This window comes from Tricharina praecox, assembly GCF_024521635.1.
Source record: "Tricharina praecox strain CBS 144465 chromosome Unknown BZA05scaffold_1, whole genome shotgun sequence".
Taxonomy (NCBI): domain Eukaryota; kingdom Fungi; phylum Ascomycota; class Pezizomycetes; order Pezizales; family Pyronemataceae; genus Tricharina; species Tricharina praecox.
Genome location: NW_026250403.1, coordinates 682,805 through 696,321, shown reverse-complemented (window position 1 = coordinate 696,321; position 13,517 = coordinate 682,805). Strand labels below are relative to the sequence as shown.

Sequence of the window (13,517 nt, the reverse complement as noted above, 5' to 3'; positions counted from 1 at the left end):
TTACCGTATAGTATCGATATATAGCACATGTATCATAGCCCTACTGCCGTTCCGTCGTCTACCATTGGATGTCGACTTTGACGATGGAGTTATATGGACCTACACTAGAGTAGAGGAGAGCACTTTCCATTGGCCAAAACAGAAACACGTTGTCGAAGATTGTTTCGATTAACTACTGGCGTACAGTAGGCTGGATCCGGGACGCTGCTCTCGACTCTCGAGCATTAACTATACGCCACTCTATCGGGCCCGGGGGATGCTTTCGGTGCGAGATATGGATATCAATGAAGTAGGTAGGTGCTTAGGTAGCCAACCTTTTTTTTGTTTGCGCGATAGTCGATTGACTGCAGAGCGTTCAGTTGGAAACGAAACAATCTATAATACTGCACATACATACCATATCCGAGCGTCCCACTGTGGCGGCCACGACATCTCCAAGTATATACCCACATACCCAACTCTATCGTCTCCCCATCTCCAGTAGTCTCGATACACGATACACGATACACGGCATCGTAATAACACATGCAACGGATACCTACCTTGTAGTAAACTCGATTCCACCAAGACGGGTGACGGGTGGCGAATGACGGGTTGCGAGTGCGATTCTGTGCATCCATCGGCACGGTACGGTATACAAACTCCATGAAGCAAGCGCAGACCCCCTCCCGCCCAGGTATCTGTCAGCCCTATAGCGCGGCCGCCACCATTTCGCGCGAGCGCGAGCCACCAACCCTACCCCACGCCACTCACCGTCCGGGCCGACCGAACAAAAGATTTCCACCCAACGAGCGAACGGACGACCTACATAACTATCCCATCCATCCCATCCCATCCCTCCCCCCCCAAACCCCCCACGACGCACACGCACGAACCAACGAACCAACGAACGCACCGCGAACGCACGAACGCACGAACGAACCGCCACCACATCCCTCGCAGATAAACTTAGCCAGCAAATATGTCTGGACGTCAAGGCAAGTCCGAGTCCGCAGTCCGCCACCGCCGTCCGTCCGCGCGCGCGCGAAGGAGCGCGGAGGAGGGGCGGGAGGAAGAGGATGAAGAAGCGTCGGCTGACTCGAACACTGCGGGGTGATAAATGATACAGGTGGAAAGGCCAAGCCCCTCAAGGCTCCCAAGAAGGACAAGAAGGAGCTCGACGACGAGGACAAGGAGTTTAAGGAGAAGCAGAAGAAGGGTATAATAACCATTCGCTGAACTTCCACTTTGTGGTCGTTCGTTCGTCCGAAGATTTGAGACTGGAGGCTAATGGCGAGGTTGTTTTTTTTTCGCTACGCAGAGGCTGCTGAGCGCAAGGCTCTCGCTGAACAGGCTACCAAGAAGGGTCCTCTCGTAATTTACCCCCCTCCCCCCTCCCCTCCGACTTACCCCCCGACTTACCTCTTCCCCTCACTTGCCCCTCTCTCCCTCGCGCTCGGCGTTGACGATTGGATGAACAGGGCGGTGGCGGAATCAAGAAGTCGGGCAAGAAATAGGCCAGCTAATCCTCGGGCGCGAGCCGAATGCTTTGAGCGAGCGAGCGGCGGCGGGTCGAATTAGAATTTTTTCGCGCATGGGATGAAAAAGGTCCATACATACACTCAACCCTTTTTGCTGCTGCATGTTCTTGTTAGAGAGGAGAGAGAGAAGTGGAGATCAAGGTGCGAAACTGGCGAATACCAAACAAGCGATTACCTCTCCTTCGTTGCGAGCGGGGTGTTATCTTTTTGCTTTACCGACGTTTTTCTTTTCTTTTCTTTTTTCTTTTCGAACTGCTGTGTGTGTGTGTTGTGCATACTACACTACACACTCTACTGCGAGGGGGAAATAACAGAGAGAGGGGCTGGACTTAATCAAAACCGTTTCTGTGGCTCTTTTCTTTTCTTTCTTTATCGGCATCCGGTATCGTCACTGCGGGGCCGGATGACGGACGTGTTCAAAATCTGCGCCATTTTTTGATTGTTTGGAGGCGAGGCCGACGGGGGGAGAGGGGGAGGAGAGGGGAGAGTGGAGACACCGTGCTCCATTCCATTGGACGAGCACTCTACCGCAGTTGACGACGAATATGTTTTGACGGACTGGCCGGCGTGTTGCGGCCTTTTTTTCTCCCTTCCGTTCACAGTGACGGACGAACACCTTGCTTGACACGCAATGAATACAGTCTATCAAGAGACTGATAGTAAAGTACGGCAGAGTACAAATTCCGGCGCGTGACAATGCTCCCCCTAAGTAATGAAAGAAACCCCCACAACACGCGATGAAAATGAGATGTTCCCCCGGAAGCAGCGACATCAGCAAGCAAGCAACAACAACACGTCTACCCTTTAATCCCCATCGTCACTCCATCCTCTCGTCATGCCAACCGAAGGGCTTGGTCTCGACCACCACCTGTTCGACCGGTGCGGGGCTGGACTTCATCTTTGGCCTCCTCACCGTCACCGTCTTGGTAGCACCATTAAGCTCCCAACCCACCCCATACTCCTCCCTCAATCGCTTCCACGGCAGCCCACTAACCACCTCGAGATACGGGAGATCGACGGTAAAGTACGTTGCGCCGATAGATTTCAGCATGAGCTTGCGCATGCGGTCCTCGGCGTAGTCGATCAGTCTCCCCATGTACTGATCGACTCTATTCCTGGCCGCGCGGTACGACCAATAGTTGCCGTGGATGATGGCATGCACAGCTTGCAGCGCCCGTCTGTCGACGACACGGAACTCATTCTTGACGGCGAGCGCGGCGCCGTATTCCTCGAGGTGTGCGGCGAGGTGGAGCATGTGGTACGATGCAAACTCCTGCACGTCGAGGTTCGGTAGGGGATTTGCTGTGTGCAGGTTGTAGAGCAGGTAGAGCAGTGCCGCGTGGTAGTTGTCGATCTGCTGCACCAGGATCGCCGCGCGGATGTGCTGCTTGAACACCTCGACGGCGAATTTGTCGGTGCGGCGCGCAGCCGTGATACCCTCGCGGAGCTTGCGCATCCCGAGCAGGATCGAGGAGAGCTCGGCATTGCGCGTGTCGTTGTAGACGGTGTTCTTGCTGCCGGGCGGCCGCGCCGTCGACCGTGGGTTGTTCAGTGGGGTGATCGCAAGGGCGGCAAAATCGCTCTCGAGCTGGTCGGAGCTGCCGCTCGTCCCGCAGAATTCGAGGTACTTTCTCGTAATGTGCTTGTGGTATCTAGCCCCATTGTCAGCAGAAGTAGTGGGAGCAATGGCGACTGCAGGGGAAAATACAGCTCCTGATTGCGATGGTCCTTCAGTCTTTGCTTCAGTCAGTAAGTGGCGGCAGCAAAGAAGCTGTCGGCGAACGAAGCGACGACAACAACGGACCTTTCATCACCTGTCCTCCCAGCCCATTAGCACCCATCGTAGTCCCCCTCAATGAGTAGAGCAGTAGAATACCCTTGCTCACGAACCCAAAGTCAGCCACATCTTCGATGTGACTGGGCTCCTGTCCCTTGTCCTGCCTCCTCCAGCTCGAAGTCCTCAGCACATTCCCGCCCCCCTCGGACCCAAACCGTTCGAGCCGTTCGAGCTTCTTCGCGTCGGAAGTAGAACTCCTATCGGACCGCCAGTTGAAGCTGCTCTGCCGCACACCGCTCCCCTTCCCTCGCCCGCGTTGCTGGTTGTCGCCCATTCTTCGTGATCGTATGTAGACGGTGGGGAAGTGGGGAGGATGTGATGGTCGTGACACAAGCTGGGCGTTTCGTTTCACGTGCACCCTGGATAGCTAGAGTATATATACGCGCATCGGGCCGGGAGGAGGACCGCGCTTATTCCGACCGACCTCAACACTTTGAGAAGATCTCCCCATGGACAAGGATTGCTGGGATTTACCGCGGTCCCAACGTTCACCACAGGCCAGATAGATCTCGTACGTGTGCGTGTATAAGGCCAGGGTTTTTTGAGACTTTTCGTCTGGATCTACCTAAGTACACAACACATTCTTCAGGAAGATACAGAGAAGAAAAGAAAAAAGAAAGATGGCGACCAGACAGAGGAAACCACAGCCGGAGCCAAATCCATCGGCGGGAAAGAAGGCTGTTGATGTGAGCATCGTCTCTTCCCCACGGAACATACCGGAGTGCTGACCCTCTCTCTCAGGCGATCCATAGAGTCGAAAAGAAATTCGAGCGTGCCCTCACCTGCATGTGGGATGATTTACGTATGTCACCCCCGAGTCCGATAGGTATCCACGCCGGACTGTGGCTGATAATGGTTTGTAGAGCAATGGCAACGGTTAGTGATATCAGATGCTACAGGTGCATGGAAATGATGTTGACGAGAGCAAAAGTGATAACCATTTCATTCTCTCCGGATATCGGTAATAGTTACTCCCTCCGGACGAAGGAGGAAAGAAGAAGAGGGATTGCTGAAAAAACCAATCCAGACCAGCTACAGAATCCTTCATGAAATGTTTCAGATCTCTATTCTATTTCCACAACGAATCCAGTACGTCTCTCCTCCTACTCTTGGTACAATACTAACGCCAACCAGTAAATATCTACACCCACCTCCTCGGTGCCGCTCTCTTCCTCGCTCTCCTCCCGCAGATCCCGCAGCTCCTGCACCGCTATCCAACCGCCACATCATCCGACATCACCGCATCCAGCGTCTTCCTGCTATCAGCCGTCACCTGCCTGGGGCTGTCTGCAACCTACCACACCATCTCCAACCACTCTCACCGCATCGCCAAGTTCGGGAACCAACTCGACTACCTCGGCATAATAATCCTCATAGTGGGCAGCTACCTCCCAACGGTGCACTACGGCTTCCACCAATGCCACCCGTCCCTCGGGCGTGGCTACTCGATTATGATGCTGCTCCTGGGCGCGGCGTGCACGGCTGTGACACTGATGTCGCGCTTCCGCACGCCCGCCTACCGCCCCTTCCGCGCGGGGATGTTCGTGCTCCTCGGCGTCTCCGGCGTGATCCCCGTGGTGCACGGAATGCAGCTGTATGGTGGTTTCATGGCACTGGATGCGAGGATCGGCTTGCGCTGGGTGCTCACCGAGGGCGCCATGTATATCCTCGGCGCCGGGATCTATGCGGCCAGGGTGCCCGAGAGGTGGGCGCCGGGACGGTTTGATCTCGTGGGCGCGAGCCATCAGGTTTTTCACTGTTTTGTGGTCGCGGCTGCGGTGGCGCATCTGAAGGGGCTGGTGGTGGCCTTTGATTTCTTGCATGGGATGGACGTAGGGAAGTGTTAGGATAGACATGTTAGAATAGAGTAGACAGGTCGTAGAATCGAGCGTCGAGAGGCGTTTCTTTTGTTCATATTGAGCCGATTTCACAGTGGAACGGAGTGATCACCGATGACAGCCATTCACATTCTCACTCGTTGAAAATTCCATTGGTCCCACGGCCTCCCCACCCGGAGCCATAGCAGCAGCCATTACGCCCCCTAAAGTAAACAGAACAACCAGACCATCCCTTCAAAAGGAGATGCACGCAATTTCATCGCTCACCTTCTCTTTCTACTCCTCGCGATATATACAAAATCACGCCTTGAGGAAGTCTGATCGCGTGCATCCAACCATCCAACCATCCAACCAGCCCATCCACATGTGGCCATCGACTCGATCGCCGAACGCGATCGGCGGCCAGGCTCAGCCTCAAAATGAAGAAGCAAATGTGTCCAAACAGGCAAAAAGGAAAAATGGATTTGGTGATAAGAAATATGCAAAGGAAAAAACGCCGTCCGGTAAAAAGCACCCAAAACGCAGTCCGCCCCTATGGTAAAATAGATAGAAAAAGCACCCTTGGTGAGGAAAACAGTCTAGTGGAAACAGAAAGAAAAGAAGAAAGGAACAAAGGCTCGCCACTTGTGTGAGAAGCTCTCTCCTGGTGGGTTCGGGCGCGACAAAAAAACAGGGGGGTAGATGAAAGAAGGCGGAAATTGAAGAAAACAACTGAGGGACGGAAACAACTGATGAAAGAAGAAGACAACTGGAGAAGGAAGGAAAGTTGATGATACAAGTCAAGGAACGCCCCGTACACTCGTCCTCCTCCAATGTACACATCCCAGTAAGAAAAGCTGCCCACTCGTTGGACTTGATAGGACGACCTCAGTCATCCACCTCCCCCTCCTCAAGATCGGGGTTGTCATTGGCCGGCTGGTTCTCGGTGGTGGCAGCGGCAGGCTCCTCTTTCGGCCGACTAGCGGATGGAGGATCTCCGCCGTTCCGCACCTCTTCCACTCGGGGTCGTTTGCGATCGCTCTCGGAGTCCGGGGCGTCGCCGGAGGGGTCCCGCGAGCGCTTCTCCGGCAGAGGCGATGCAGTGCCGTAGGCTCTCTGTCTTGTCTTTGTCGTTTCTGGACCGCCCTCAGGGGTCGTGACGTACTTGGGCCGGTCATCGCCCCTGAGAGGATTATTTCTGCTTTGCTCGTGAGCAATCGAGGAATGGAAGAAGGAAAGACCATTGGAATTAGCATACTCATAAACCAATGCCATGTAGTTGCAGCACTTCTTGATATCTTTGATCTTGACGCCAATGATCTCCCACCACGGCTTGTCATCCTGGTCCGGGAACTCGACATTGCAGTGCTTCGCCGCGCAGTAGAGGGCTGCTGCAGCAATAGTCTTGGGCGGATATAGGATGCACAGCATTGTCAACGTTGCATCGTTAAGGAACGTCCACGCGGTCCGTATTAGCTGCCGTGTCTGCACGCCGAGCAGGTGGGTGTAGTCGAGAAGATGATTGTAGGGAACCTCGACCGTGACGTCAAAGCAGATCGATTCTAAAAGGTACTCCTCCTTGCTGAGGATGCAGTCTTTCCAGCGCCAGAATTCTTTGTCGTCGCGGTGTACCTCCATCTTGAGGTTCTTTTGTGCAGCGCGCACGCATGCCGCCACGATCTCGCCGAATTTGCGCATGTTCTCTTCAACCTTTGTCGCGAGAAATAGCGAAGTTGCCGCCGTCTCCTGCGGATCCGGTAATCAGCCTATGCTCTCCTTTCCCGGGGAGAATCTGCACCCCACACTCCAACAAACCACTAAGGAACGTACATAATAGTGATGTTTTTTCAACGAGTTCTGCATATAGAAGCGGTGTAGATACGTTGACGCCGTCGCCAGAGTAAGCTGTGGAAGCTTCAACTGAATTCCGAGCTGCGTGATGAAGTTGCAGCCCTTTGATCGCATTTCGCGTTCCGACTCGGGAGAGATTCCGTCCAGCACCGACGGAGTCTGCAGGAGCTCCTCCTCCGCGAAGAGCCATTGCGATTCCCACTCGGTCACCGAAGGCGTTACCTCATCGCCCATCTTGTCGCCGCGCGCTGGAGGCGGTGTCGGTAGCTGCGAGATCCCTAATCGGGGTTTTGCCGGAAGTGATGACGATAACGTGGTCGAGGAGGGGGTCGAGGAGGTCGTAGAGACACTGGCGGAAGAGGGGAGGAGGTCGGTGGCCGGCATACACGGGTTTTTGTGACGTAGGGGCGGGTAGTCGGATGGTGTTAGGTTACTCTAGACCCGCGTGTTCCGCCTCGCCTGAGGTGAGGGAGGAAGGCTGGTAGTAGAGTGCGTCGGAATCGATGGTGGCAACGTTACTTAGATCCTAGGGCGAAGGTGTCGATGCGTAGGAGGAGAATAGATGAGTCCTGTTGAATTTTTTGTTGTGGTGGTGGTGGTAGTGGTGGAGGTGGAGGTGTTAGAGGTGTGATTGCGCGACGTCTAGGTCGAAAGTGTTTTGGTAGGGTGAACAGGGTTTTGGGGGTGGCTTCACCACTGGCAACGATTAGCGATTCAAAGCCCGATACACAGGGGAATGCCGCTTTTCGTGCAGCGGACCGGCGGTAGGCGGAGAATATGTGGCTCAGGGCACAGCTGTGGCGGATTTGTGGCTGAAACAGTACACGGTCACATGATTCAAGTCCGTCAGTGAATGTTGCAGAGCGAACCACAGCAGCCAAGCCAGCCTCGCGCCCCACCTGCAGTGGAACTGTCCACCACATCGCGTCCACCGCAACCTTCCTGCTTCGCCAACCACCATCAAACGCCAAAATCCACTACGATGTCGGGTGAAAACGAGCAATTTTACCTCCGGTACTACTCGGGACACAATGGACGTTTCGGACACGAGTTTCTCGGTACGCCATTTCCTCGTCCTGTCAATCTCGAAGGTAGCAGACAGCTCACATATCCAACGCAGAGTTCGATTTCCGTGTCCTCGGTGATGGTCGCAGCGCAATGGCCCGTTACGCCAACAACTCGAACTACCGCAATGACTCGTTGATCCGCAAAGAGAGTGAGTCCACCTCCTCCTCCCCCTCGGAAACCTCACTGACTCAAAGGGCCTAGTGTGCGTCAGCAGCCTGATGATCAAAGAAATCAAGCGTGTAATCAAAGATTCGGAGATCATGAAGTCCATCCCCTCTCTCTCCCCCCTCCCAAACCGATTCTAAACACCCGAGGAATATAGGGAAGACGACGGAAAATGGCCACCGAAGAACAAGGACGGACGTCAAGAACTCGAGATCCGAATGGGCAATGAACACATTTCCTTCGAGACCGCTAAGATCGGATCTCTCGTCGACGTTCAAGAGAGTGATGACCCGGAGGGCCTGCGCGTGTTCTACTACCTTGTGCAGGACCTTAAGGCGCTCGTATTCTCGCTGATAGCGCTGCACTTCAAGGTAAGAGATACATCAATCTGTTGCTCAAGGAATAGAAAGTTAACCGGTAGTTTGCGCGGGCGTTGCGCACTTGGTGGGTGCATAGATCAAGCCGATATAAAGGGTGTTTTCTTGGATGTAGCGGCGAGCGAGGGAGCGAGTCGTGGTTACCATACTTCTTTTTCTTCTTTCAACGAACCGACGAATCTACGACCACCGAACCATGATCCCCTTCCATACTTAGACAGGTGGGTAACGAACGCGAATGGCGTAGTAATGTGTTCTTATGGCCAGTGACATGGAGCGCAGCCGTAGAGTGTTTCTTGTGGACCAAGACAATCCTCACATTCAATCGATTTGATATTGCGGCGTATGAAGATACCTTTTGATCGTCGCTCGTAGTGTATTCATATCTCGCATTCAACATCTGAGCATGTGTACCATTTTGTAAAAATCAACCGATCTCAACTTACGAAAAGAACCAATCGACCCTCCCCTTGTACCATAACCCGTTCGCAAAACAAGCCGTGTACTTTAACCAAGACCTTTCCCCCAAAGAAAACCGCAAAGAAACGAAGAAAAAAAAAATCAATTCTAGTTCTCCATTGGATCTAAAGCGCTTCCAGACCGCACAATAGTGGCCCAACCGATCAACCGCCAGTGCTTCTCGATTCTTCGGGACAGAGCAATCTTCTCTCCCTCCTTGGTACAAGCGGGACTGGTCAACTGGAGCTTAGCAACATCGGCCTTGGCCGCAACAACCTTGGCACCTGTGGCAGTCGATCCGATATTGACCATGAGAACCTCATTCTTGGAAAGCTTGGCGACCTTGGCCTGCTTTCCGTCGGCGGTCTTGACACCGAGGAGACGGCGGAGCAGGAAGAAGTTGACTTCCAGGTCGGTGTAGATGTTAGGAAGCTCGCCCTTGAGTCCGAGGACGTGACCGACCAGACGATCGGCACGGCAGAGAGTGGGGTCGACACGGGTACCAACACCTAGCATGATACATTAGAGCTACTCATAGAATTGAGCCTTTGGAGGGAACAAACCAATAAGACCACCAGGGACGGCGAACTTCAGGTCATTGGTCTCGGCAAACAGAGACACAATTCTGCTGAAGATGGGCTTGCAGCGGATTCTACCCTCCTCAGTCCTCGTCACAATACCAGGCCGGATCTCAATCTCATCACCCAGCTTCAGAACACCAGTGAGGATGGAACCTCCAGCAACACCTCCCTTCAGGTCCTCAATTTCGGCACCAGGCTTGTTGACATCGAAAGATCGGATGACGATCATGTGAGGGGTGGCAGTGAAGTCTCTCAAGGGAACGGGGATCTTGTTGACGAGGGCCTCGTTGATGGCGTCGATGTTGTACTTGAGCTGCGCGGAGATCGGGATAATGGGCGATCCGTCGGCAACAGTTCCTCGGATGAACTTCAAGATGGACTGGTAGTGCTCCTCGGCGGTGGCCTCACGCATCAGGTCGACCTTGTTCTGAAGAATGATGATGTGGTTCAACTTCATGATCTCGATGGCGGCAAGATGCTCCGAGGTTTGGGGCTGAGGGCAAGTTTCGTTTCCGGCAATCAGTAGAAGCGCAGCGTCCATGACGGCGGCGCCAGACAACATGGTGCTCATGAGAATGTCGTGACCAGGGCAGTCGACGAAACTGAGAAAGTCAGTGGCCGAAGCGACATAGTTTCACGGGATTTTTATACTCACGAAACATGTCGCAACAGCTGGTAACGTCCACCGCATCCATCACGCTCACACTCCGGGTCGATCTCCTTGTCACTCTTGTAACTCCTGTAGTTACCAGGCCGGGGGCACTCGGGGTTGTCGCACTTGTAGATCTTCGCGTTCGCATATCCCAACTTGATAGTAATATTCCGCTCCAACTCAGTCTTGAACCGGACGGTCTGGACCCCCGAGATAGCCTTGACCACGGTACTCTTTCCGTGGGCCACATGTCCGATGGTACCGATGTTGATGGTCGCCTGGCGCGCAATGATGTGGGGGGTCAAAGGGTTTAGCTCGGTGAGATCGAGGCTAACAGCATCGGGCTGCTCGGGGAGGAATGGTTTCTGCGCCGCAGCCTCGTGCATCGACGGCTTCTTGAGCGACGATTTCAGCTCTTTGGGGATGTTCTCGAGGTCGTCGTCGGATTGGGGCTCGAGGTCTGGGGAACCGGGCTCAGACTCAGAGTCCGAGACGTCATTGCCGAACTTGTCGGTGTGCTCTGCCGCCGTCGCCGCCACTGCCCCCTCCTCGCCGGCGATGTTGTTGCCAAGCTTGTCCATTTCACCGTTCGACGCCATGATTGTATTAGGTTTTTGTGTTCTTAAGTTGTTTCGGTGGGGTTGTTTGGTCGTTGGGCGTTTGCGAGGAGATTACTGGTGTGTGACTGTGGTGGGGTCAGCTTTGTCAGGTTTGCTATAAAGAGGGAAGACTGATTCTCTGTTGCCAGAGAAGGATCTTAAAAGTGATTACCTTTTGTAGGAGTCAAGACAAGATGGTGTCGAAATGAAAGGATTGAAACCTTGAGGATAGCGGGTGGTGGGGTGCCGGCGATGACTGACTCGTTGGGGTGAGAGGAGGGGCTCTTTTCTGGCGTCTTTTTTTTCTGACATGTTCTTCTGTGTGGCAACTCAGCCGCATGATGGCGGCTATGTACCGCGCCAAGCGCCCCGGGTAGGTAAAATACAATGTAACAAAGAAAGGCAAGGACTGAAGATGGCCGAATACACATACAATTCATTCGACCGGAAGTTTTCTCTCATTCATAGCATTCGTATACTTTACAGTAATGTTCTTTAGTAGGTATTTACAATGCGAAATGAAGAATCAAATTGTGCCATAAATTTGAAAATGATGATGCACGAGTCGGTATCGGAGCTTCTGGTAACTGTCAGATATGTACCGATTATAGTTATACAAAGGTCCCGCTTCTCAAAGAGACATCATCAGTTCCTTCCGACCAGTACACAGCGCCCTGAACCGAGACTTGTAATCGTCCATGTTGACGTATGCTAGTTCCAAAGGTCAGGACCACACTGGCGGAAAACCGAAGGCGAACATACCTCCACACATCCTACGTTTTCCGGTGAACGCAGTTCTCCCGTGCAAAACTCTCCAGTTGTCGAATATTAATGCGCGTCCAGGCTGCAGCTGCTCTCGATATTCGTTGGCCTGATCTTTCAGTATGTTGTTCCATGCTCTAGCTGCATCGTAAAACGCGTCCACATCACCCAGATCCCCCCAGCGATCCATAGTAGCCCTGTCGTCGTTGTTCCATCGTATCTGAATGAGCTCTCCGTTCACCGGATGGTGGTTCAACACAGGGAAAGGTGCATATGGCTGGATGCTGGAGTCGGCATTTCCAGATGCATGACTGGGTACACGGACGTTTGAGAGGGTTTTGTAAGCCTGAGGATCTTGGTCCCGGAGCAACTTGGCAGCTCGAAATCCGTCCACCAAAAGGCTCTGTCCTCCATTGCCGTCCGAATGCTCCAGAAGGTGAAAGAGCTGGAGACCAGCGGGATCACTGAAGTAAGTAGTATCGGTATGAACGCCGAGGCCCAGATTCGTGTATGCCGTGTCCTTTTTCGACAAATCCGCTGTGAAGTCCCAGAATCCACCATAATGTGTCTCCCGGATGAAAGCTATTCGTTCCACGAGAGCTTTAGTAGCCTCCGGAGTAACTGGCACACCATCAACGTAACAAAAGCCGTATTTGAACTAACGTTTCCCAGTTAGTACCAAAGAGCCATCACAGTGGTAGGATGCGTACAATCTTCGACACCCACAGTGCGGCACCTTCGTCCGATCCCATCACATCATCGTACTTAATCTCGGGAGGATTTGTCCCAATCTCGGATCCCCAGAAATGGAATCTGGCTAGTTAGAGACCCATAGGCAAACCAGAGTAGAACAGCGACTCACTGAGGTGAAAGGTATTTCTCCAGGCGTGGGCTGTAGGAGTGCAAGTGCAACCACTTCCACTCGAAGGAGCTGACATGGCCATCCCTCCCTGAAGCAATGCTTAGCAATATCCTCCTTGAAATCAACGGCCCACATACATTTAACCTCGAGACCCGACTCGGATGCCTTCAGCTCTGCCGGCTTGATATTCTTTGGTATCTACAACCGGTTAGGATCGGGAAACTGGAGAACTCAAGACAAGACCATCTCACGCTGAATGTATCGACGATTCGCTGCATGGTTTCGGGATGCCTACATTCGGGACACTGGCAATGGTCGCGTAGCCACAGGTGTTGACTAAATAACCTCGGTCAACGCATGCCCCCATCCTCGTGCAAGACAGGTGTCCAACAAGTATGAAGTTTTGCCCTCCTCCCACGGTACTAGAACCTTCCTGTCATCAAACGAGATCTCATGATGTACCGAGAGAACCGGTCGCGCATCTGCCTTGTTAACGTTGTAGGTTCGCGTTGGGCTTTGTAGGTCAGGATCGGGCACGGCAGCAGCCTTTGCCTGCGGCGTGCTGTTAGCGGGACGGGTTCGATCTGTATGGAAATACTCCAGGTTTGCGACAGAACTAACGCTGATGTACCGTGCGGGAACTTTCCGGAAATAAGCTGCGGACGTCGACCGATATGTAGCCGGAGACACCACGAGTGAGCTTGATCTGTGCTCGCCCCACCCCACTCTACGTTAACGATTTTCATTCACGGAGACAGAGAGACAGAAAGACAATATACGTACCGGGTTGCAAGCGACAGGGCGCTTCGAAGCGTGGGGAATGGCAAGCGCGATGCAGCAGCCATTGAGAAGGCAGTTGGTGGTGGGAGCTTGAGATGTCGTTACATAGAACATCTGGGCATCGGATGACCTCACGGATGCACAGTGATGCGATGCCCGAAGGAGGTTACACAAGACGGAAGTCGCC

At 53.4% G+C, this 13,517-nt stretch overlaps 7 protein-coding genes across 7 annotated transcripts; 3 read left to right on the top strand and 4 right to left on the bottom strand.

Annotated features, from left to right (window-relative positions):
• The first annotated feature begins 701 nt into the window (after positions 1-701).
• Positions 702-1,873, top strand: BZA05DRAFT_381519 (translation machinery associated TMA7). The gene is made up of 4 exons (XM_051482024.1): positions 702-977; positions 1,109-1,198; positions 1,301-1,353; positions 1,461-1,873. The coding sequence occupies exons 1-4, from the start codon at positions 962-964 to the stop codon at positions 1,494-1,496; spliced, it is 195 nt and encodes a 64-aa protein (XP_051344129.1). The 5' UTR covers positions 702-961; the 3' UTR covers positions 1,497-1,873.
• On the bottom strand, positions 1,874-3,251 carry BZA05DRAFT_381516 (uncharacterized protein). The gene has a single exon (XM_051482023.1). The coding sequence runs from the start codon at positions 2,974-2,976 to the stop codon at positions 2,338-2,340; it is 639 nt and encodes a 212-aa protein (XP_051344128.1). The 5' UTR covers positions 2,977-3,251; the 3' UTR covers positions 1,874-2,337.
• A 529-nt stretch (positions 3,252-3,780) lies between these two features.
• BZA05DRAFT_469822 (hemolysin-III channel protein-like protein Izh2) lies at positions 3,781-5,204 on the top strand (the record flags this gene model as incomplete). The annotated part of the gene is made up of 6 exons (XM_051487868.1): positions 3,781-4,043; positions 4,099-4,159; positions 4,221-4,233; positions 4,289-4,318; positions 4,385-4,446; positions 4,492-5,204. The coding sequence occupies exons 1-6, from the start codon at positions 3,978-3,980 to the stop codon at positions 5,202-5,204; spliced, it is 945 nt and encodes a 314-aa protein (XP_051344127.1). The 5' UTR covers positions 3,781-3,977.
• Positions 5,205-6,062: 858 nt separating this feature from the next.
• BZA05DRAFT_330137 (cyclin-like protein) lies at positions 6,063-7,259 on the bottom strand (the record flags this gene model as incomplete). Its single annotated transcript, XM_051480517.1, has 3 exons — positions 6,063-6,372; positions 6,433-6,920; positions 7,005-7,259. 3 exons carry the CDS (start codon positions 7,257-7,259, stop codon positions 6,063-6,065), a joined length of 1,053 nt encoding a protein of 350 aa, XP_051344126.1.
• Positions 7,260-8,007: 748 nt separating this feature from the next.
• BZA05DRAFT_440175 (mago nashi protein) lies at positions 8,008-8,729 on the top strand (the record flags this gene model as incomplete). The annotated part of the gene is made up of 5 exons (XM_051486580.1): positions 8,008-8,083; positions 8,146-8,241; positions 8,295-8,358; positions 8,416-8,629; positions 8,715-8,729. The coding sequence occupies 5 exons, from the start codon at positions 8,008-8,010 to the stop codon at positions 8,727-8,729; spliced, it is 465 nt and encodes a 154-aa protein (XP_051344125.1).
• Positions 8,730-8,985: 256 nt separating this feature from the next.
• Positions 8,986-11,005, bottom strand: BZA05DRAFT_6348 (P-loop containing nucleoside triphosphate hydrolase protein). Its single transcript, XM_051488514.1, has 3 exons — positions 10,331-11,005; positions 9,658-10,277; positions 8,986-9,603 (listed from the first exon to the last, which is right to left on the bottom strand). The coding sequence occupies exons 1-3, from the start codon at positions 10,924-10,926 to the stop codon at positions 9,203-9,205; spliced, it is 1,617 nt and encodes a 538-aa protein (XP_051344124.1). The 5' UTR covers positions 10,927-11,005; the 3' UTR covers positions 8,986-9,202.
• A 362-nt stretch (positions 11,006-11,367) lies between these two features.
• Positions 11,368-13,512, bottom strand: BZA05DRAFT_381507 (uncharacterized protein). Its single transcript, XM_051482022.1, has 9 exons — positions 13,334-13,512; positions 13,172-13,256; positions 12,942-13,102; positions 12,802-12,886; positions 12,688-12,748; positions 12,551-12,638; positions 12,399-12,501; positions 11,689-12,346; positions 11,368-11,637 (listed from the first exon to the last, which is right to left on the bottom strand). Exons 1-9 carry the CDS (start codon positions 13,393-13,395, stop codon positions 11,558-11,560), a joined length of 1,383 nt encoding a protein of 460 aa, XP_051344123.1. The 5' UTR covers positions 13,396-13,512; the 3' UTR covers positions 11,368-11,557.
• Between the last annotated feature and the right edge of the window lie 5 nt (positions 13,513-13,517).